The sequence below is a fragment of the Neovison vison genome, chromosome 5, assembly GCF_020171115.1.
Source record: "Neovison vison isolate M4711 chromosome 5, ASM_NN_V1, whole genome shotgun sequence".
NCBI classification, from domain to species: Eukaryota; Metazoa; Chordata; class Mammalia; order Carnivora; family Mustelidae; genus Neogale; species Neogale vison.
This window is the reverse complement of record NC_058095.1, coordinates 91,293,491-91,318,323: the sequence shown is the minus strand read 5'-3', so window position 1 is coordinate 91,318,323 and position 24,833 is coordinate 91,293,491. Positions and strand designations below refer to the sequence as shown.

The window sequence follows — 24,833 nt, the reverse complement described above, 5'->3', positions numbered from 1 at the left end:
GGGGCCGGCCTCTCCCTGACACTGGGGCTTCTTCCCTGGGGCCCCCATTCAGGACCCAGATCCTATAGGCTGGAACCCCCCACCCAGCAGGGGTCTTCCCGGAACAGGGTCTCAGACGGAACCGCCTGTACTTTCCCAGACGGGCCGGCTGGGCCTTCTCTCTGGGCCAGGGCTGTCCCTGGCGTCGCCACTCAGGTTCCCTGAGGCAAGGCCTTCTCTTAACGCGTGCCGCTGCCTGCCATCCCCACATGGGCGCCGGGCCGGCTGAGCCCTCCCCGGGTCAAGCACTCTCCGCCCCAGGACTCTGCTCCGGACCAGAGCGCGAGAGGGGGAGGCTTTGGTCTCCTCCCAGCAGCGCCTTCCCGAGCTCTGACCACCAGAAGCATGTCGCCGAGGGATTCACCTGGGAGGGGTCCGGGCCACGATCCGGACCACAATCCGAGCCACGTCCCGCCGCAGACAGGCCCGGCGCTGGAACGTGGGGTGAGGGAGGGCTGGAGAGACACGGGCGAGAGAAGGGGGAGCCCCGGGACAGTCGTGGGAGCCCCGTGGAGCGCCCGCGCCGCACAGGCTGCAGGACGGCAGGAGGCGCCCGCGGGCTCCACGCAGCCCAACTCCTCCGGGCCCCGCGCGCCGGCGAGAACAGCCGCCTACGGCCCCGGCCGCGAGCCCGGGCGGCCAAGAGCAGAGTAAGCCGCAGCCGGACGCCGCTCGGTGCGCGAGGCTCGGCAGGACGCAGCAGGCTGCAGCGGCGGAGCCCCCCGGGGCTCGGCTCCGCGCCAGCGCCCCACCTGCCGTCCCTCACGAGGCCGGCGCCGCCGAAGGCCGTCGGACCAGCGTCCACGAGCCGGAGCTGCGGAGGCCCCGCAAGGAAAAGCCGCGAAAGCAGCGTAAAGACGAGGCGCGCGCGGACGGCGACCCCCGCTCCACTGGCTGCACCGGCCGCGCCTCCGCCCTCTGCTCGCTCTGCGGCCTCGGCGGGGACACAGCCCGACACGCCTCACGCCCCGGCGCGCTCCGGCATGCGTGGCCGCAGATCCAGCCGACTGTCCTCTCAGCGCCCGTGCTCCAGGCTGAGGCCGCTCCCTCGGCAGCGGGTCCCTCATCAACCCCGGCGCGCGTGCGGGGACACCCAGCGCAGCGGCGTCTTCAGGTCGGAAACACCAGGCCCACGCGGGACACGCAGCGTGGCGGGTGCGGTCGCGCGGGCCAACGGGCAGGCGCACGGAGCCCGGCTCTCGCCCAGCGTGGACCCGGTGCGGGTCTCGTGCGGAGAAGCGCGGCGGGAGACGCGGCCGGCGCGGGCGGCCCGGACCGTGCGTCCCCGGGACCGCCAGAGCCGAGCGCAGCTCCCGGGAGCACTTTCCTCTCCAGACGCGGCCTCGCCTCGGCGCCGACCCGACCGGAACGCGGCTTCCTCTTCCTCGCACGCGCCCCGGACGCCGACCGGGTCATCCCGCCCCGGAACTTCACCACGACGACGCGGACGAGCGAAACTTGTTCGCTTGTGGAGCGGCACGAGGTGCCCTGCTTGGACGCACCCGCTTCGCTGAAGTCTGAACCGGGTTTTTAAAAAGATTTCATTGATTGACCCGAGGGCGAGCGGGTCCGGAGCGGCGGCGGCAGCGAGAGAACCTCCCCGCGGAGGATCCCAGGACTGGGCTCAGATCGGCGGGCGCTGACCCCTGGGGCCCCGCGCGCCCTGAAGTGGCTTCGCAGAAACGGTGCGCGGAATCCCGTTAGAGCGAACTCCGGAACAACTTCCCGTTTTCTCGGCGGAGACGTGCGGCCAGAGCCGCCTGGCGGGGCGGGGCGGTGCCGCTCACGGCAAAGGGCGAAACGAGACCCACGGACGACCGAGTCCGGCCCGGAGGGACAACGGCGACGAGAAAGCCCAACCTCGATTCGCGTCTCACCCACGAAGTCCGGGACTGCTCAGAGCCGTGGCGGCTGCGCTTCCCCGCACCCCGACCCGCCGCGGCGGCTCTTCCTGGAAACGCGCGGGCGGTCGCGCGCGCCTCGGCTCTCTGGCGCCTCGCGGGGACGGACGAAGCGCCTGGGGCAGAAGGCGGAGCGCACGCCGGCCCCGTCCCGGCCACACAACATTCGGGCGCTCGGGGCATTTCGTCAACAGAGCGCCGCCGTCCGGAAAACCCGTCTCGGGCGCGACCCGCCTGGCCCGGGCGCGCCAGCTGTCAGCCGGGGGGCCCGAGGGAGGGGGGGCGCGGGCCGGAGGTCCCAGGGGTTGCGGGCCGGCCTCAGCGAGGCGGGCTCTGCGGCGGAGGCGGGCGGCCCCGGCGGAGTCCAGGCCCCACGGAAGACCGCGCCCGCGCCCCCGAAGAACCCCCCGGCCCAGCGCGCACCGCGTCCCGGCGACCCCGGCCACCGCACCCCACCCCACCCTCCCGGCCCCGCGGCCCAACCCCGCCTGGCCCCGCCCCTCGCCCTCCTCCCGCTCCAGCCCCAACTTGCAAAGGCGCGCCAGGACTGGGGCCTGGGGCTCGAGATCTGTCGGAGGCACAGCCCGCCTGCGGACGATGGCCAGCACGGGCGGGCGCTCCCATTCATTAGCCATTGCTTTGTCTGCCCCCGCCGGCCCCTCCCGCCGCCGCCGCTGCCCCCCAGTGTGAGTTAATTTTTTAAATCTTTTTGAAGATTTTATTTATTTATTTGAGAAAGACAGAGAGCAGAAAGGAAGAGAGAGGTGCGGATGCGCAGCTCAATCTCAGGACCCTGGGATCATGACCCAAGCAGAAGGCAGATGCTTATCTGACTGAGCCACGCAGGCACCCATCCCTTGTGAGTTTAAATAAAAGAAGTTTTGATATAGACAGTGCTACCAAAGATTTAAACGGGTAAGAAAGAATCATGAAGTCATGATCCAATTGAGGAGTATACAGTGAATAAAAATTGGTTTTTCATGAAACCAGATAGAAAATGATTGCAAATAAATTTAAAATTACAGAGGGGAAAACAAATGTCAAATTATGTTAGTATGCAGTATGTACTATAGGCTATCAGGACAGGAATGACTCTGGGAGCTGCAGAATTGGGGAAAGGCTTTATAAACAGATGTAACTAAAAGAGCCAAGCCTTGAATTTTCCTTCAGAGGTACTTCGATTCTAGCTTTACAGGCTGGTGAAACAAGAGCCCAGAGAATATGAGTAGACACTCGACCATTCCAAATGCTGGCTGTGCCATCACTGAGTAATGGCTTGTAAGCAGGAGGCCTGCCTTCCTGGCCTAGAGCTAAGCACAGCGTCACCGTCCAGAATCACTCTGCCTTGCTTTTCTCATCAGCAAGGTAAGAGAGACCAGATTTATGGCAGCCACTGTGAATCTAAAATGTTATAATTCTAAGACAGCAGCAACATGGATTCACAATCACGGTGTGAACTTAAGGCAAAACAGTTCACACTCTTGTGCTCCAATTTCCAAATGTGGAAAACAGGGCAGACAAAATGCTTACTTATTATGACCTGTTTCTAAAAACTGTATAGAATATTTAGAACAATGTCTGGCACAGTAGGCACTAAACCAATAGTTTCTTTACTCCTTCTTAGTCCCAACTTCAGATCAACCCCCCAAGAGACTGACACTGCCAAAATAACTGAGAAAGTATCTGGACACTCCATACTGGTGCACCATCATTCCAAGAATCTTGGTCTAGGACCTCTACAGTGGCCTCCTCTGGTTTTAACTCGGCCATCAAAGAGAAAACATGCTCCACAGAAAGTACATGGGCTTCTTAAGATTGGGCCAGGCCCAAGAGTCGCAAGGCCCCCTCGCAGCATGTCACAGAGGGTGGCAAGTACTGTCTGAGAATCCGAGATCAGCACAAAGCAAAGCCAACCCTGGCAAGACATCTCATGGTATAAATGGTACACACAGAGAGGGTGGGATGGTCTCCAACACAAATGGAGAACTCAAAACACCTTCGTATCCCCGAATTACTATACAACCAATTATCAACCTCTGGAAATCAATCACACTCCCGAAGGGCTCTGGCCTCTGTTACCATCACAGCTCTTCTGAAAGCCCTCTTTGTAAGTTCCATGGAGGAGAAGCCATATAAACTTTTTACCCAATGGTGCATATGTACATGTTCATGTGTACCTCCAACTTCCCTCTATCTTCCACAGCACCCCCAAAATCTTCAACCCAGCAGTGAAGACTTCTGGCAAGTTTTCAAAGTTTTCAAGAATATAGTTCTTTTCAGAAGAAATTAAAGCAGTTTACTCCCTTCGTCAGCAGCCACCACAGGGGCATATACACGACATGTAAGTTACACAGGTAACATTCTCCATCTAAGCAACTATGGAAAATTCAATTCTATGATTAATCACTGACCAAATGACTGCAAATTCAGACCTGCACTTATATAATCTTTTCCACCTAACAGTAATATATACACAAACACACCATGTAAGAGACAGAAGCTAATCAAGTTACATATCTGAATCATTATAATTCAATGATAAATGACCAAACCAAAAACATCAGACAGGTAACTTTCACCTCCAGAAGTTCACATATCCATTAGAACCTCAATATTCCTATTAGGTGTTAAAAGCTATGATCTCTGTATTACTTGATCTAACATCTTCAGTGAAATGATTAGCTATATAATTCACAAATAAATGTGTTATTTGTAGAGAATATTTATATGTAGAGAATAAAATAAGATTCAGATTCACTTTTAAATCTTTTAAATCAGTCAAAGAATGAGAAAGTGATAACATTGACTTGGTGCCAAAAACAACAACAAAAATCCACGTCTTTAATCTCTTAAGTGTTCATGAGACAAGGAGTTACTGAAAACGCTCTCATTAATTCACCTCTGTCAGAAAGTTATGATGGTGACACTGGGCTTAGCACAAATTACTCTGCTAAGCCTCTGGTCAGCTTAATAAGAACATCAAAAAGAAATTTCTCAAATATGACCAAGTTTCATATAATGGCATGCTTAATTTCAGTGAGTACACTGAATTTTACAAGTCCTATTTATATCAATACCAAAAAAACTTTCCTGAGAAAATTATACAACACTCTCAAGTACAGATACACATTTAAAACATAACCATACCTGAATTCCCTTAATGGTACCTTACTTATGACAAAAAAGGTTAAGATTTGGTTTTTATAGCCTCTCTGTGGAGATTCACCTACTCTGGTCAAACAAATAACAAGAAATGTGACATTACTTTAAGCTCTACCATATTCTTTTTATCATTTTTCTATTCTATTTTACCAAATAATAGAACAGAATATTTTTCTCTATAAAAAATAAGGAGCCCTGGACCAGTACTAGGCCAGCTTTGGACACGTGACTAGGATAACTGATTCTATGATAACGCTCAATCAGAAAACACATGTTCAATTCTTTTCTACTTACAAAAACGTGAACACTTCGATTTTTACAAATAATGACCTATTTGTAAAGCCTGTCACATTCCTGTGACAAAAATCACTATATAGAGACAAGGTATTATTAAATTGAAGGGAAATAAAAATTATTTCCTGAGTTACTGTTACTGCAACGGAGTTCATACTCCAGATTCTAGAGGCTAAATGTACTCCTGCTCACCCTAATAAAAAGTAAAAATATCATGAAACTTAAATAGTTTTGTCAAACACAGACAGGAACTGACTGCAGCTGCCACCACAGCATGTCCAAAATATACCCACGGGTGGAGTGACGTCACAGAAAATTGAAGCTCCAGGGATCAATACCACCACAAATCATGGAAACTCGTGAGAATCAACTATTTCAGAGCATTTACACCAGCCAGGGGAGTGGCTGCTGAAGACAGAGGATACTCAACCCAGGTCAGAGAGTAGAGTGCATGAACCAGCAAACAGCCCCTGTCCCTCTGCCTCGCAGCCCAGGCAGGCACAGGGCCCATGTGTCTCAAGTGCTGGCTGGTGCCAGGGTAGGCAATGGGGACCTTGCCCTCCTGACATTTGGATTATGTATCTTATCATACTGGAGGCAGCCTAGGGAAACAACAGAGACACCTGCATTTGCTTCCACCCTCCTGGGCTGCATGAACTTCCCTTTCTGAATTTTTTGGCCGGTGGGAGGGAAGACCTAGACATTTAAGTAAATCTCTGCCAGGTCACAAGCTGACCAAATATAACGTATAAGAAACTGCAGTAACCACACAAAGCAAAGAATACAGGTTTTGCAAAGTCATTTTGGAAAAGTCACCACACAAAGAGATGACAGCAACCCTCAACAGCAATCACTGAGAAAGGGGAGAATCTGATTCCCAAGTCTCCACACCGTAATATTCAAATGGTCCAGTTCTGAACAAAAAGGTATACAACGAGATGCCTGGGTGGCTCAGTCATTAAGCATCCGCCTTCGGCCCTGGGATCCAGTCCCACATCAGGCTCTCTGCTCCGAGGGAAGCCTGCTTTCCCCTCTCCCACTTCCCCTCTCTCGCTGTGTCTCTTTCAGCCAAATAAATAAATAAAAATCTGTTTTAAAAAGTTACAAAGCATACAAAGAAACAGGAAACCGTAGCACTTTGAGAGGAGAAAAAGAATTTGATAAAAACGATCCCTGAGGAATGCTAGATGTTAAGCATTACTAAGATATTAAATCAATGGTCTTAAATATGCCCAAATAACTAATAAAGGATATCAAGAGAATGCTGTATGAATAAAGAAATTAAAATTAACCAGGCTGAAGAGTCAATGAAAAAAGAATAAAGAAAAATCAATGGAGGGCCCTATGGGACACCATCAAACATATCAACATGTACATCAGGAGAATACCCAAAGACAACAGGGATGGGGGAAAAGAAGCTTTGTGTATGCATCATAGTAACCTTATACCTGTAGAGGCCTAGACATTGATCTTAGTAGACAATGACTTATATCAGGCATTACAGATATGTTCCAAGAACATACAAAATCATTCCTAAAGGAAATTCCTAAAGGAAAACATATGAATGATGTCTCACCAAATAAAAATGTCAATAAAGAAATATAAGTTATAGTAAAGAACCAAATAGAAATCCTGGAGTTTAAAAGTATAATATATAAAATGAATTCACAACACATTTGAACAGGGAGGAGAAATAATCCATGAACTCGAAGATATGTGAATTGAGATTACCCAGTCTCAGGAACAAAAAGAAAAAAATGAGGATTAAAAAAAAAAAAAGGATAGACTCTCAAGGACCTCTGAGATACTAACAAGAGTATTAATATATGGATAATTGGAATTCCACAAAAATGGCATATGTCATTTTTGACAGAAAAGAGGGCAGAAAGAATATTTGAAGACATAACCAAAATCTTGCTGAATTTGATGAATCTTGAAAGCAGCAAGAGAAAAATACCTCATATCACATACATCTGAAATTCAGTAAGACTGACAACTGATTTCTCTTCAGAAACCATCGATGCTAGGGGACTGTGGTAAACACAAAGTGCTAAACTAACACTGTCCAAGAAGCCTATAACTGGAAAAAACATCCTTCAAAAACAGGAGAAATGAAGACATTCCCAGACGAAAAGTTTGTTGCTATCAGACCTGCCCTACAAAAAAACACGAAAGGAAGTCTTTCAGACTGCTATGGAAGGTACTTAGTACCTCATATCCACATGAAGAAATGAGTGCTGGTAAGGGTAACTACACAAACATAAAAGCATACAAGTAGTTTTGGGGAGCGCCTGGGTGGCTCAGTTGTTAAGCGGCTGCCTTCAGGCTCAGGTCATGATCTCAGGGTCCCAAATCCAGCCCCACATGGGGCTGCTCGTGTGGGAAGCCTGCTTCTCTCTCTCCCACTACCCCTGCTTGTGTTCCCTCTCTCCAATTGTCTCTGTCAAATAAATAAATAAAATCTTGAAAAAAAAAAGTAGTTTTGGTTTCATGACTCCTTTTTTATTTTATCTGATTTAAAAGACAACTGCAAAAAGAAATAATTATATTGTTTGGATGGGTATATAATGTATAAAGATGTAATTTGTATAACATCAACAGCACAAAAAATGGGGAAGAAACAACTATCTATGAGCTAAGTTTCTGTACTCTAGTGATATTAAGTTTGTATTAATCTAAACTAGACTGTTATAAATTAAGATGTTAATTATAATCCCCAGGGCTACTACCAAGAAAACAATTAAAAATATACATGTAAACAGAAATGATGAAGGGAATACTAGAAAATATATAAAAATACAAAGAAGGAAGTAATGGAAGAACAGAGAAACAAAAAAACGACAGAATAGCAAAATAGCAGACATAAATCCTGCCTCATCAGTAATATGAATAAATAAAATAAATTTATAAATATAAATAATATAATGAATATATTTAAATATAAATTAAATACTGCACTGAAAAGTTAATGATTGGCAGAATGGATAAAAAAATAAAAGATCCAACTGTAAGTGTGTCTACAAGAGACACTCACATAGACACATACAGGTCAAAATTAAAAGAAGAAAAAAAAAGTATACCATGCAAATAATAACCTAAAGACAGCTAAGTAGGTATACTAATTTTAGACAAAAGAGACTTTGAGACAAAATATTGTTTCTAGGGGTGCCTGGGTGGCTCAGTGGGCTAAGCCTCTGCCTTTGGCTCAGGTCATGATATCAGGGTCCTGAGATTGAGCCCTGCATCAGGCTCTCTGCTCAGCAGGGAGCCTGCTTTCCCCTCTCTTGCTCTGCCTGCCTCCCTGCCTACTTGTGATGTCTCTGTCTGCCAAATAAACAAACAAAAAAATCTTAAAAAAAGAAAAAACTCTTTCTACCGACCAACATTTTACAGTGATGAAAATGTTCAATCTATCAAGAAGCTATAACAATTATAAGTGTAACTAACAAAAGACACGCAAAGTCCATAAAGGGAAAAATGACAGAATTAAAGGAGAAATAGAGAATTCAACAATAATAGTTTAGGACTTCAATGCCACACCTGCAATAATGGATTGAACCCTTATGGCCAGATAAGAACAGGGAAAGACTTTAATAACACTATGAATCAACCAGACCCAAAGGGACATCTATAGAACTATCCGCCCATCAAGAGCATAAAACACATTCTTCCACAGTAAACATGGAGCATTTTCCAGGGTAGACCATGTGCTAGGTCATAAAAAAAAATAAAAAAATTTTTTTAAAAAAGCCTTAATTTAATTTAAAGGACTGAATTACACATAGCATGTTCTCTAATCACGATTAATTAAAAATGGATCAAAGACCATAAACGTCTTAGAAGAAAACAGGTATAAATCTTTGTGACCTTGGATTAGGCATTGATTCCTTGGCCATGACACCAAAAGCATAAGCAAACAAAGAAAACACCGAGAAACTGGACTTCATAAGATTAAACCCATCTGTCCTTCAAAGAGCATAGGAAAGTGAAAGGACAATCAACAGAACAAAAGAAAACATTTGCAAATGATATATTTAATAAGGTTCTAGTATCCAAATATATACAGGATGCTTACAACAAACAAACAAACAAAGCCCATTATGAAAATCGACTACTGATGCTGAGCATTTATTTACATGTTTACTGGCCATTTAAATAATCTTCCTTGGAGAAATATCGATTCAAATTTTTCACCCATTTAAAATTGTGGATTACTTACTTTTTCATTGAGTTGTAAAAATTCTTTATATATTCTGGATACTCATACTCTCAAATGATTTGCAAATCTATCTATCTATCTATCTATCTATCTATCATCTATCTATATATCTCTGCTTTTTACATTATACATAAGAAAAGAATGCTGGCAAAAATGTTTGAAACACAAACCCAAACCAAAGGCAGATGCTTAACCAACTGAGCCACCCAGGCGCCCCTGAAATTCTATGAGTTGATAAGAAACTTCTCAATTTCTTTCAAATGAGTGAGACTGTGTGCAGAGATGCCACAGTCAGAATAATCATATTCTGTGACTCATGGTATCACTTGGTTGCCTGTCTGGGTTGGTTGGAAAACATGGCTGCAAATGTTTGGCCTCCTCCCATCACAAAGCGAAGCCCAGGCCCCCTGTCCCACTGAATCTGAGTGGACTGCTTCAAACAGAGTGACAGCACAAGGGATAATATGTGCTTTCAAGATTAGTTCATACAAAGCCATCTAGCTTCTGCCACACTGAATGCCACATAAAAACTTTAAATACCCTGAGGCTGCCATGCTGGAAAGGCCACCTGTAGCCTTTCCTAGCTGAGCCAGCACCTCTGGTTTTCTCCACCAGGGTGCCCAACGTGTGAATGAAGAAACCATCTTAGAAGTAGATTCTCTAGTTCCAAATGTTTTGGTCCTTGGCTTTCAGTTCCTCCCCGCTGTGGCCCAGATTACACCTAACAGGGACAAGTCATCCCTGCTGTGCCCTGTCTGAATTCCTGACTCACAGAATCCATGAGCAGAATCAAATGCTTGTTTTGTGTCACTACATTTGGGGTGGCTAGGTTCTCAGCAACCGATACTAGAACATAGATTAACCATTTAAATGAAGAAATGTTAGCTGAATGTCAGTTTTTAGCAAAGGGATTCAAAGACTAGTAAAGACAATTCACAAGCCAGCATTAGATTCTAATTTGCGCTCCACTTGCAGAGACTACTTAACATCAACATTTTTAACTGAAAACTAGAGAAAAGTTGGGCTGCTCCATCCATGTCTAAGCCAATGGGATAGAAAAATCATACTTTGTAATTTGCCTTTTTATTCTTCATAGTCAATAATCATTCTTGGCTGTTTATATCAAGCCAGTCACTCACCTTTTAAAATCATTCACCTTTTTCAATGTATCGTTCACTATATAGGCCTGAGATGCTTTGGAAATGACTAAACGAGTAGCTCAAATATTAACAAGCTTACTTGGAAAATGCAACTTGCAACTGGACATGAATGTTTAGCCATTCTCAACCTACAAATGAAAGGACAGTGTGCTGTTCCCAAGTTTTTACATCACCAACATAAACTGCTTGATCCAAAATACTAATAATACATCAATTACACATTAAATTCTTGTAGGCATATTAGTTAAGTGAATATTCCTAAAAATTTCTGCAACATTTACCTCACTGCTCTCAAAATAATTGGTAACTGAACTGAGACTTTGTTCAGTTCTTCTAACATCCTCTAAATGATATTCATAAAAGAGTCAAAGAAAACTATTCCCTAAAAGGAATAGTCCAACTGCGAGAAATAAGGCAAGCCCAAGATATTCCTCAACCTCAGTAAGCAGAACCCACCCAGAATACCACATTCAAAAGTCTGCTGTCGATTTGTACAAGGTCTCTGCTGTCGTGCTCAGATCCTACACCTGCTGGTGACTGAGGACACAAGGTAACCTAAGGCCATAAGCACTTTCACAAGTCTCTGTATCTACCCTACACTTTTTCTTAGCTCTTACTAGATAATACAGCTTAGATCTAAACAATTTTTCTATAAACCTTCATGTTTCTGACACAGTAAAAACATCTTGTTCTTTCTCATATATCTTAACTATTTCTAATGAGTATCCTCATTTTATAACGCTGATATTTAGGAATAGAAGGACCACATATACACATGTCTACAGGAAACTTACTACCACGTAGTCATAAGGAACATGATTGGACCTGTGGTCAAGTCAGCACAGTGTATCAGAATTGTAAATAAGAGTATTAGAAGTTTAGGCCTAACTATACCATTAACTAGCTCTAAATCTTTGTGATTCAGTATCCTGATTTGTAAAAGGAGGGGATGAAGTTATATAATCTCCATCAATTCTATGATACCCCATATATTGTACTGTGACTTTTTCACAGCAATCCTAGCTTTCTATCGCGCAAGTGGCTGAACTCTGAAATTCAGAAATCAATACATTTATTTCTGTCATATTATGGGATTCTTCATACATAAGACATAGAGATATATTTTAACCTTTCCTAAGGGTATAAATAATTCTAAAATCCAAGTCTTTCACTAATGTCAAATTATAAAACTCACTAATTGGCTCAATAAATTACTTAAGCTTTTAATTAAAAGCTTTATTAAAATAAAAATCCCCATTGAATGCTTTAAATTTCCAACCCCTAGCTCTTATTCAGTCTAGTCCTTGAACACAGATTCTTTATAAGATCCTAGCAAATAAAATAATGTACCTTCATTCCCATGTTGCAACCAAATTACTGTTTGTGCTTTCTGCATAATATCCCATGGAGTTGATGTACTGTGGTAGTTTTAACCCTTCCCTACTGTTAATTAGATTGACTCTGATTTATTGAACTATGCACAATGCTACAGTGAACACATCTTTATACATAATTTTTCCTTCATTTGGGTTATTTCCTTAGGATAATAAGCTACATCAAAGGATACTCACATTCACTTTTTGAAACAAACTGCTAAACTGCCTTGGAAAAAAAGTCTATCACTATACCCTGCTGCCCACATGAATGTAATTGCTTCATGTTATACCAGCAAAAATATTAGTAGGTACTTCTTCACTGTAGTTTCTGTATCTATGTTTTTGATAAATTGTCATGTAAAAATGTTGTTCCACAGAACTTATTTGTGTGTCTCTTGTATCTGATTTGTCCATTTACTTACTGATGTCTTGGTACTTTTCAGGAAGTTTTGGATTGACCAACCTTTTTATAAACCCTAGACTTGACTTCTCTTCCCTTTATATTTTGTGCTTACCTGTTTTTGAGATGTGCCTCCAGATCACAGCGTTGCATGACATCTTGGCACACTGAAGAAAATGGACATGACACTAATAATTTGTCCAGAAGCTTATGAACTAGAATACTGGACTTCTTACACAACTCAAAGTGGAGTCTTTTCCGGTCCAGTGGACAAAAGTCCTTCTCCTGTAAGAAGTTTCTGAGGCACTTGCAGCAGAACGTGTGTCCACAGGGGGTGTCTAGTGGCTGCAACAGAGGCTGAAGGCAAATATGGCAGACCAGGTCATCATCTACTTCATTCTGGTAATTGTATAAATGGTTCTCTCTTGTCCAGTGCTGCTGGCCACATTCAAAACACAGAGGGTTGAAGGAGGAGGAGGAGGTCTGCTCCACAGACACCATCTCATTACTTGTTGTTCCCATTTTGAATCAACCGAAGCAGTTTCTGTATCTTCACAAGTTAGACTTTCACTTCACGTATGGTTTCCTTTGATGAGCAATGATGTATCTGACTAAAATCAAGGTTTTTCTAGATAAACAAAACAAACCACAACTGTAATTAGCATCAGTCAAGAGGGGCTAAAAGTCATCGATATCATATTACTTAGTTAACTTCTTTTTTAGGTTAAAAATAAAATAAAATTTAGATCAGGTGATAAATTAGTCATAAAATCCTAACAAATTAACTAATTTGCTAGCTGGTTAAGCTTGCAAAGCTTGGGGCGCCTGGGTGGCTCAGTGGGTTAAGCCGCTGCCTTTGGTTCAGGTCATGATTTCAGGATCCTGGGATGGAGTCCCGCATCTGGCTCTCTGCTCAGCAGGGAGCCTGCTTCCTCCTCTCTCTCTCTCTGCCTGTCTCTCTGCCTACTTGTGATCTCTCTCTGTCAAATAAATAAATAAAATCTTTAAAAAAATAAAGCTTGCAAAGCTTAACTTGCTAAACTTGGCTACAACATTGCCAAGTTCTTGGTGAAAGAAGAACTTGGGATTAAAAGCAAAGATGCTGCATATGGTGTGACATAAGAGAATCAATCCGTTTTATAGACTGAAATCCTCCAACACTTCGCTGCTCAACGGTAGTTTTTAGAGCCAATTAATCTACATAGCATGCTAATAATGCAAATTGAGGTATATTATGCAATACATTTGCATCTGTCATCCCAGTCATGGTTCTTTGCTTCTCATTTTATGCATTTACATTGCCATACCAAGACTGTGTCTTTGAAATGTTGTCTCAATCATAATTCAGTGTGTATTTAAAACAATGACCTTCGTCCTGTACTATGTTTGAAAAAAATGGATTTCAAAATATGTATGATTTACATATTCTCTATGTAGCCCAGATTATAGAAAGATAAACTACATAGCATATATAGATAACATCTGTGCAAACTCCATAAAGTGCAGTACTACTTTTCAGCATTAGGGAAAAAGCCCACTGTCATTCAATTAAATTGGTACAATGTGTTAAAAATTATAATTCCACCTCATATTATTCAACACTTTGATCTGTTCTTGCTTACTCAAAACAGCAGTTTGTGTGTGCGTGTGTGTCTGTCTCTTGTCCAACTACAGAAGGCCCTCAAAGCAGCCCCCCTGCCCCCAGGTCAGTGCACCTCTAGCAAGGAATGCTGCGCTCAGGTTCCCCAGCAGCACCAGGGCTTAAAAATCAACTCCAGAGGCAGCAGCTATCTATAGTCACCCTTCAGTAAATATTTAGTCTCTAGTATGACTCTACATTGAATAAGGAGACAGGAGAGGTAGGGAGAGGACAATTAAGAAAACCCAATATTTAAAATTCAGCGTACTCCAAGAAAGCCCTGCACAGGAGGCTGTTATGTGAATACAGAGAAAGATGAGGAGAACTGGTCATCTAACTCGTTTGGCTTTATAGTCGGAAATACTTTCAAAAGGGGAAAAGCGCACACTGCTGTGTTGTGTGACAGGGCGTTGGCCAGATGGACCCAGACAAGGGCCCCTCTGTGGAGCCTCAAGGGCTTCAGAGCATGTGGCCCGCTTCCGTAGTATGCAGCAGGTCAAACTATCCGAGGCGCAACACCTTCAGGCTGCGGGAATCATCAAACCTGGGCCTCCCACCCCAAGAGCAGAAGGGGCAAACACCAAGTCAATGCTCCCAACGGATGTTTCAATGAGAAAATTCTCTTCCCATCACACATCCATATTTATCACTTTGTTTATCCAGAGTATTTATTAGAAAAACAATATTAACATTTTAAAAAAGTTAACAAGAGGTGCCATGACTTATGAGCAGGTGGCCAGGATTCAAATGGGATGGCTGATCTGCGAGACACTGTTTTGAAAAATGACTTAATAAAATAACAAGAGCAGCCTGTGATCTAAACTCCTATTGTACCAACATTAAGAGAGCAAATGTAACTCACCAGTCTTGTTCTTTACCCTCTGGGCATCATACCTTTTCAGACTTCAGTGCAAGGCATGTGAGATTAAGGAGAGAAATAGCATTTATCCAGACAAAGTATTTTAATACAGAATGTCTACAGACTCTAATTCCAGTCAGAAAACTCACATATCCTCTTCTTTCTTTGTGATAGTGTTTATTCTAATTTTTCTTTTCCTCAAGAAAATATACTGCAATTCAAGCCTCCCACATAATGACTAAGAAAGCATTTCTCTTGACTATTATGTTTTAGCTATTTTTTAAATCTCTAAATAACTTTGAGTTTTTTATCACAAAATCTTTTCATGAGGAAAAATAACATGTTCCCAGTTAAAATACCAAATAACAACTGCAATATTTTCCACCCCCAAGATACCTCTGTTACCATGACACAAACATGAAGTGAAAAATCACCCTGTGTCGCTCACTAGCACGTGCTCGTGCGTACTGACTGAAGAGCTGCCAGGCTGTGCAGCGCAAGTACCGAAGAACACATACTCTGGAGGAAGTCTGGGAGGGTTCGAACCTTCGCTCTGCCACTGAAGGAGCTCTGTGACCTTTCTAAATGTCTCTGTTTCCTCCTCGTGTGTAAAATGTAAAATGGGGGTAACCATGGTGCCTATAGCAAAGGGTTGACATAAAGAAGAAATGAACATATAAAATAATAAATGAGTGTATAAAGTAGTGCCTAGCACATCGTAGGTGCTGTTTATTAGCTATTATTATCATTATTAAAGATAAACAGAAGTTCAGACAGATGTTATGATTTGTGAAATGCCAAACAACTTATAATTACTTGGTAAGAGATAAGGGTGATAAATCTAGTTCTTTCTTGCTTCAAAATAACCCAAGAGCAAATTAAGTAATTGTAAGAAAGAGGAGAGGCATTTCATGTAGTCTTAGTTGTATGAATTTTGTAAGGACTAAGGGCAGCCTGATCCTGTCTTTCCAACCCCTAATCCCTTCCCTCTGCTCCCAACCCAGACAGATGCTTTCATTCCTTCTTAGTATGTAAGTCTAATTGCAACATCTAAAACTACTTCTCACACTAAACTGAGCACCTTAAGAGCTGGACCTCCTGCAGAAGAGCAGTTCAGTGAATGCTGCGTGGCCACAGAGATGACAACTTACTTGTGCGCTCTTAACTACATTTAGGTGGCCATAAGTACATCTATGGTTATAGGAGGATATGCCCATGTTTAGATATAATTTTGAGATCAGATATTCTATGAGCACAATCTGAAATATCAAAATGCAAATTAAGCAAATCCTAAATATTTGTCATAATATAAAGATATGTATACATATGGATGATATGTATCTTCACGAACTACATTTATGTTTAGCTAGTATTCCAGGAAGAGTAAAGAGATGGAGGTTATTAAGTTGGCTGAGAATATTACAACACATTTTATTATTTTAAAGATTTTATTTATTCACATGAGAGAAAAAGAGAAAGCGAAAGAGAAGCAGGCAAGCAAGCAAGCATAGCCGGAGCAGAGACAGAGGGAGAGTGAAAGGCAGACTCTGTGCTGAGCAGGAAACCCTCCACAGGGCTGGATCCCAGGACCCAGATATCATGACTTGAGCCCAAGGCAGATGCTTAATCATCTGAGCCACCCAGGTGCCTCTTACAATATATTTTAAATAATATCTTGAAAAATCCCCAGTACACTGGAAAGGAAGTGAGAAGATATTGTTTCCTATCTAACTCTAGTTAGGAATAACAGGCTAGTTTATGAGACAAGAACACCCTGGTGCATCAAAGACTCTCAAGAAGAGCTAATTTCATAGTTCATTTGCAAACTCCAAAACTACATGTTATTCAGATCATTTCTCTTGAGGTTATTTTTTTTAAGATTTATTTATCTATTTGAGAGAGAGCAAGCATGAGAGATTGAGAGCAGGGGGAGAGGGAGAGAGAGTTCCTATTTAAATTACTTTGTAGAACCCACCAACCCCACTGAGTGTGGAGCCTGACTACGGGCTCAATCTCAGCCCCTGATATCATGACCTGAGCCAAAATCAAGTCAGATGCTTAACCAACTGTGCCAACCAGGTGCCCCTCTGTCGATTATTTTTAATTCAGAAAGAAAGAGTCCTCACAGTCCTTAACTTTGGAGATCCAGCCCAAAAAAAAAAAAAAAAAAAAAAAAAAAAGGCCATGAGCTAAAGATTCCCACCAAAGTACGGTTAGATGGGAAATCCCTAGGGCTCCTTTGACTCATCAACTTCAAGAGTCTCGGGCTACTCTCTCCTCAAGTGTCCTCCTGGCAGATTCCTTCTCAAACTTTACCTGCTCTGCAGAACCCACCAGCCCCACTCCTACTCCTGAGTACATCTCCCTTCCTTCTTGCCCTTGCTGCTCTTACACATACCTTCATTTCAACAATTACTACATTTGCCTTCTTGCTAATCTGTCTTCTCAGCTCTTTGAGGGTGAAGATAGCATCATCTTTATTGTCTGTATTCGCCATTCTTGGCACATATTACACACTAAAATTTTTTTTTTGTTTTCAGGCTCATACTTGGGTCTGAAATGTTAAGAGTGCTGAAATGGAAAAAAAAAAGAAATGAAATGAAAATGGAAAAAAGTGAAAAAATATCACTTTATAAACATATAGAGAAGACCTTGCAATTTATGGCACTGAAAACCAGTCAATATACTGGACCCTGCTCTATCATTACAAAGAATAAGATATAACTTGCTTTAGTCATCAAAAGTCTGAGAATTTTGAATTTTTTTTTACCTGATATCAATACAAGAAAACTCTCTTACTGTCTATGTGACACATCAGCTTTGATAATGCCTTTGTATAAAGCAATGGGTGTCAAACTTTTACACCTAAGGATCCCGTTATCCACTTGGGATAACTGTGGCAGTTCCTTAAAAAACTAGCATGCTACCAGCATACAATTCAGCTACAATTCAGCTAACGTGGGTTAAGCCTCTGCCTTCAGCTCAGGTTGTGATCCCTGGGTCCTGGGATGGAGTCCCGCATCAGGCTCTCTGCTCAGCCAGAAGCCTGCTTCCTCCTCTCTCTCTGTCTGCCTCTCTGCCTACTTGTGATCTCTCTCTCTCTGAGTCAAATAAATAAATAAAATCTTAAAAAAAGTAATAAAAACAAAAATGAAAACAAAAGACTGGTCTACACTCATTACCCTTTCTCCCACCTTCTTTCACCTCCAGTATATCTGAAATGTAAGACCATCAGTGCAAACTTCAATTCTTTACCCAAAGGGCTTCCATCTCCATCAGCCTGAGACTGGTTTTGTTGTGGCCAGAAGTGTCTAACTGCCAAATCTCATGATCACTTCTCAGTTCTAGCTTCTTGCTTTACTTCGCTGCCATTCACTAACTGCCCTCTGAAATGGTGAATAAAATTTTGATTCCTACCAGAAATGTGTAAGCATGCTAAGTTCTCCTGAACTGCTCTAATTGAGGTTATTTTTATTCTTTTTAATATTTATAAATCTGACCATTTAAAATACAAGTATAATATCTAATTTTTCCTTTAGTTGCACCTCTTTGACTAACTTTCTATGATTATTATACTTATTTCTCTTCTGAGCACCTCTAATCCCTGGTCCATTTCTTTTTCTATTACATTATAGTGTTTTTTTGACAAGAGGTTAACGTATTAGTAATAAAACCTCTTTGGCTGATTAAAAAAAAGTCTTTGATTATAATTTGCTCTTTGGCTGATTAAAAAAAAGTCTTTGATTATAATTTTTCCCTAGGCATCCTATATGCCTGCATGTCCACTGACATAAAAAAGTTGTCCATTTTCATGTAATTAAATACATTCATTTGTTCCTTTAAAAATTCTTCCACTATTCTAGTCCTCCATAACAAGATGATAAAGATTCCTGTATTTTCTTTATTTGATAGTTTTTAATAAAATGATTATCACATTGTTCTGGTCAGTATGTAATACGAATACAGATCTACCTTTATTTTTCTCCCAACAGTTATTAGATAACTGTCCCAGTTCCCATATATGTGACTCACACTTACGTTCAAAAACCATGACATTATTTCCTTCTAAGTGATCCTATTATAGCACTTCCTAATGGTACTTCTAGACTCCCAGCACCCTATAACTAGAACCAGAGAAGCCTGTTTCTTTCCCACTCTCTGCTCGTTTTCCACACCCAGTCACCAAGTTCCCACCGACTCCCCCACCCCCGGAAAACGCTGCTTGTGTGTCCTCCACCCTCCATCCATCCCACCACTGCGACCAAATTGGACCGCAGTTACGTGTTGCACCTGTTCTTCTAGCCACCACCCAAAAGGGTTTTCAGGCATGTCCTCCTCTACTAGCTACCCTTTACAACACAAGGATTCCCCCAAACAGTGATATTATTTTCTTCACATTCTTCTGCAGCCCCCAGTTGCTTCTACAAAAGGAAAGCCAAGTTCTCCAACCTGGCACTTAAACCTTCCAGATCTGGCTCCTCTAGTTTCATTTCCTGACACAATTTTACACATTCTACCCTCTGGCTATGCTAAAGTACTTCCAACTTTCTGACCTCAGCATGCTAGTCCCTCTGCTAGGAATTTCCTCTCCTTCCTTGTTGATCTGCAGATCCCCTCCTCCATTTAATGGTCAGCTCAAGGGAACCCTCTGCTACAGAGCTGTTTCTCATCCACCCAAACAAAATACTCACTCTGTCCCTTGAGCCACCATTTTTTATTATTTCATTATGCCTTCACTGCTGTCGTGAGCTCTCACTTGCTTAGACGTATCGTCCCTGCTGGGCATCCCTTAAGAGCCAGGTAGCATGTCTTACATTATGCATAGGCCCAGCACCTTGTAGAGTGCCTGACACAGCACGTGGTTAATAACAATCTCAAGACTGAAAGAGAAAATGAACAAATAAGTCCTCTGCTTTCACTTGCCATTCCAAATCTGGATTCTAGCTCTGGAATTTTCTCATCGCCTCTGTTCTAAATCAGGCTCCTGTAACTTCTTGATTGCCTCTTGTTTCTTGTTTCCCCTCCCCATGACAAAAGATGATCTCATGACAAACGACTATGATTCTATCATTTCCCCTTAATGGGAAAAAAAATCTGTTAATAGAAGATAGGCCAGGTATCTTAACAGGATATATCTGACTCTTATTCCCATCTCTAAGGTTCCAAACCCCAGGTTCTAGCCAGATGCTTCTTCAAACCACCTCTGAACATAGACCTCATACCACTCTGTTTCCAGGGATTGCTGGTTCGTCACTCTTCTTGGATAATATCTTCCTGAGTCTCTTCTTCCTTTTCTCCATGACTTCCTCCTCTTCTCACCGATGCTATTCCTCTGCACCCCAGCATCACACTCCCCTTACGCTTCCCACCAATTTCCTAGACTTCTTCCCTATTCCATACTTACCTCCTTAAATAGAAAATAAAGATTAATTATGATATATATCCATGATTCTTCCACCTAAAGCATTACAACTGAGTCAATTTGGTAGTTTTTCTGCCACCTCCCTTAATGTTTGTCACCTGTTTCTCTCTCTGACAAAGATCCCACAGAGAGAGAGAGAGAGAGCTTGTAGTTTGTTGTTGCTAATCCGCTCTAGGCTGGGCATTCACATACCCAAACTTATTAGGAACTTGGAGCCAGGAGCCAGGCTTGATGAGACTTGGAAAAAAAAAAATCACAAGGTGTGTGGCTTCCATGAAGCAAATTGGACACAAATGGTTATAGTGCTCGCCAGTCTTTTTCATGCCTGGTATTTCACCATTCACCATTCTTCCTAAAGAATGAATTCTAGAGGTGCCTGCGTGGCTCCATCATTAAGTGGCTGCCTTCAGATCAGTTCATGACCCCAGGGTCCTGAGATGGAGCCCGCATCAGACTCCCTGCTCCCACCCCCTCTCCCACTCCCCCTGCTTGTATTTCCTCTCTCACTGTCTCTGTCAAATAAATAAATAAAATTAAAAAAAAGGAATGAATTCTAAATTAGAGTCCTCAGTGGAGTAAAAAGAAGTACAATAGGTCAGGGAATCTAGCTGATCTCAAGAGTGACCCAGCACAATTAAGTTACCAGTGCTGTGTTATAGCTTTGCCAATGTGAAACCTCAAGAATGGTTAGTTCCCCTCACCCTCTGCCCCTCCCGCTCGTGTTCGCTCTTTCTAATAAATAAATAAAATCTTTAAAGAAAAAAAGAAGAAGAATGGTTGGTTACAGTGAACTAAATCCCTTTTTCCAAATGCGGAAGTGGCTTACTCGTAAACCAAAATGTCATCATAAGACATCATGTGAAATGTAACTGCCAAGCAGATCAGGTGTAAGGGAGCAGATTTTCACTTGCTTGGTGAGCCTCTCACTCTGCATTTTATATGTATGTACATATATTTTATCTGGAATACATATATATGTCAATCCCTTTGGTGGTCACCACGATGGCATCACAATGCATCTCCTCAGCTTACCTTCATTTTACACTTTACACATTAACAGGTTTTACTTAGAAATTAGACCTATGAGGGGTGCCTGTGTGGCACAGTTGGTTAAGCGTTAGAATCTTGGTTTCAGCTCAGGTTGTGCTCTCAGGGTCCTGAGACTGGGGCGCACCAGTGGGGCTCTGTGCTCATCAGGAAGTCTGCTTGAGACTCTCCCTCCATCTCCCTCTGTCCTTCCCCCACTCACACTCACTCCCTCTCTCACATAAATAAATCTTTAAAAAAAAACTTACTTACCTATGAGATTTCAACTAAAATCTGAGATTTTAATCTGAGATTTAAAACAGATTTAAACTAAACTAAACTTACTTACCTATGAGATGTACCATTTTCAACTATAATCTAGGGAGAGGAATTATGAAATGAAAAAAAGAATCAAGTCATACTACAGAATAGGGTTACTTCTGGAACATCGTTTTGTAGAATACCTATTCTTAAATATGGGATGTTCAGATTCATTTTCAATTTCTCAAAGACTGACAGTTCTTGAATGTGTTTTTAAATACTGTAATTTTCCGTCCTGTTAGAGCCTCTAACGTAAGATAAATATTATGAGAAGCTTTTGAAAAGTGGCAATAATTACTACTAGGTATTTCAATGGTTTTATTATTAATATTAAAAGACAGACAATTTAAGAAACAAGAAATTTCACAATTCTTATTGGTTTCTATATCTTAGTCCTAAGTAATACCTCCACAAAAAATCTAATGGTTTTGTTGAAAAAAAAAAAACCTTAAACTTAGAATTATATACATAGAATTCTAAATTTTACAGATATAATTCTAAATTTTAAAGTTTTTTTTCAAAAAATGGAATATTTTCATTACAAAAATATATATACACACATACATAAAATATGCCACTATTTGACATAGTCATTTTCTACTCCAACATTTTATATTGTTGTTTCTTTCCTCAAATTTATTTATTAAGAGAGTGGACTTACAATTTTCTACTTTAAAATATCTGTTGCTTAGTAGTCCAGTATGAGAACTTATCCTGTTTCTAGAAGCCATCTGATTGAATCTGAAATAATCTATGAACTACGCCATATACACATACATAAATCTTAACACTTTCAGAAAAGAAAACCGTAATTAGGGTAGATGTTCAGCATAAGCTAATACAAAATAGAAAAGCAGAACAATAATTTTTCCACAATTATGGAGGCTTATTATAATTTCTCTTGATGTACTAAATATATTCAGAGTTCATCATAACACCTTAGAATGTTTCCTCACTTTTAAGAATGCCTATAGTGGAGCACCAGGGTGGCTCAGTGGGTTAAAGCCTCTGCCTTTGGCTCAGGTCATGGTCTCAGGGTCCTGGGATCAAGCCCCACATCGGGCTCTCTCCTCAGCCGGGAACCTGCTTCCTCCTGTATCTCTCCCTGCCTCTCTGACTACTTGTAATCTCTATCAAATAAATAAATAAAATCTTTAAAAAAAGAACAAAAACAGAATGGCTATAGTGTCTAGACCAGTAGGAAACAGAGCTTAGGGAATGTGAAAAATATCCTTAATTCCTAGGTTTTTTTGCTTACATACAGAAATTTTAAAATATTTCCTTTTTATTTAAATGAATTCACATAAACAATTAAGCAATTATAAGATAGTTATCAATTACCTTATATTTACAACATTTCTTGTTATTAAGTACATATGGTATAAACAACTCAGTAACATATGCTTATTAACCTTCTGAATGATGAACGTCTTTCTAACTATATTTCTGCAGCGGTTGGAGAAGTACAATAATACACATGACAAGTGCTGTGTGGCAATGTACGTATTATGTACGTGGGGAAGTGAAACGTATGATACGTAAAATATTATTTAATCATAAAACAACTTATAGTCAGGCTTAGTAAACTTACATTAAGGATATGTATACTATTTTTAATGTAGATGAAATACTATTAACTACTCAAACATTAACAATATTAGCTGTAGTATGCTTAATAATTGAAAAGGGCAGTTAGATGAGTCAGTCTTTATACTCTATAATTTATAAATGCCCCACACTTCTAATACCAAATTTCAGAGTTAAAGGAGGAATGAAAAAGATATTACTGAGTATATTAACTTCTGATAGAAGAGGAGTTAATGTAAGTTAATTACTGATTTTAAAAATATTTTCCCCAAAACACTATTATCTTCTAACTACCATCTGCCCAGGCAATCGCCTTTCTTTTTTGGCAGGGTTGGTGGTAGGGGAGATTAAGTATGTTTATCATTTAAAAATATTCACTTAAAAATTTTTAAGCCATATATTATACTAACTTATATCAGTAAATTATAAATCATTGGCCAACTGGTCAAATAAAAAGTAGTTACATTAGACTTAATATATGTGTTCTTTAACTTAAAACATAACACACAGAACATTAAAAGCAGTACTAACTGGGATGGGGATCACAGGAGACTACTTTCTTCTTACGTTTACCTGTGTTTTCTAAAATGGCCATGAGCAACTTGTATAATAAAAATCAAGTTCAGGGGCGCCTGGGTGGCTCAGTGGGTTAAAGCCTCTGCCTTCGGCTCAGGTCATGATCCCGGGGTCCTGGGATCAAGCCCCGCATCGGGCTCTCTGCTCAGCAGGGAGCCTGCTTCCTCCTCTCTCTCTGCCTGCCTCTCTGCCTGCTTGTGATCTCTGTCTGTCAAATAAATAAATAAAATCTTAAAAAAAATCAAGTTCATTTGTTAATTTAAGAAGTAATACATACTCTCCAAATTAACAAAATAGTGTGTGAAATTGATAAATGAAGAAGGGATAGAAAGAAAAAGGGACCTACATAGGGATGGGGCATGTGAGGACAGGTCTCTAGCTTCGTAGCAAGTTCCTACCATTCAATGCTAGGAGCATGACATGGATGGAGTATAAAGATCTTCAGGATCTCTTTGACATTATTATTTCTTTCCGTATGCTAAATATAAAAGTCTAGATTAAACTTTCTTAAAAGTGAGGATTTCAATAACATATCCCAAGGCACTGTTAAAAAGGAGTAGTTAGATCATGAGGATTCCAGAGAAAGGGGATCAAATAAAAACAGCAACTTGTATTACAGGAAGCTCCCGATTTCTGTAAATGCACTCATTCAGAGACAGCCACCCCAGTGAAGCCAGGCATGTGAGATCTGAATAGGACCTATCCTTCCATGCCTCCCAGGATAAAGAACTGTGGAGGCCCAGAGTTTGGCCAAACACCTGGGGGAATTAATAAAGGGAAAGTTCACTAAATGGAACTGGGAGGCTAGAAGTAGGAGCCATACCACTCAACAGTCAATTACAGGGAGAACAA

General features: G+C 41.8%; 1 protein-coding gene across 1 annotated transcript; it reads left to right on the top strand.

Moving 5' to 3' along the window:
* Positions 1 to 248: 248 nt before the first annotated feature.
* On the top strand, positions 249 to 4,210 carry LOC122907422 (collagen alpha-1(I) chain-like). The gene is made up of 3 exons (XM_044250291.1): positions 249 to 1,499; positions 1,598 to 2,550; positions 4,144 to 4,210. Exons 1-3 carry the CDS (start codon positions 249 to 251, stop codon positions 4,208 to 4,210), a joined length of 2,271 nt encoding a protein of 756 aa, XP_044106226.1.
* Positions 4,211 to 24,833: the final 20,623 nt, after the last annotated feature.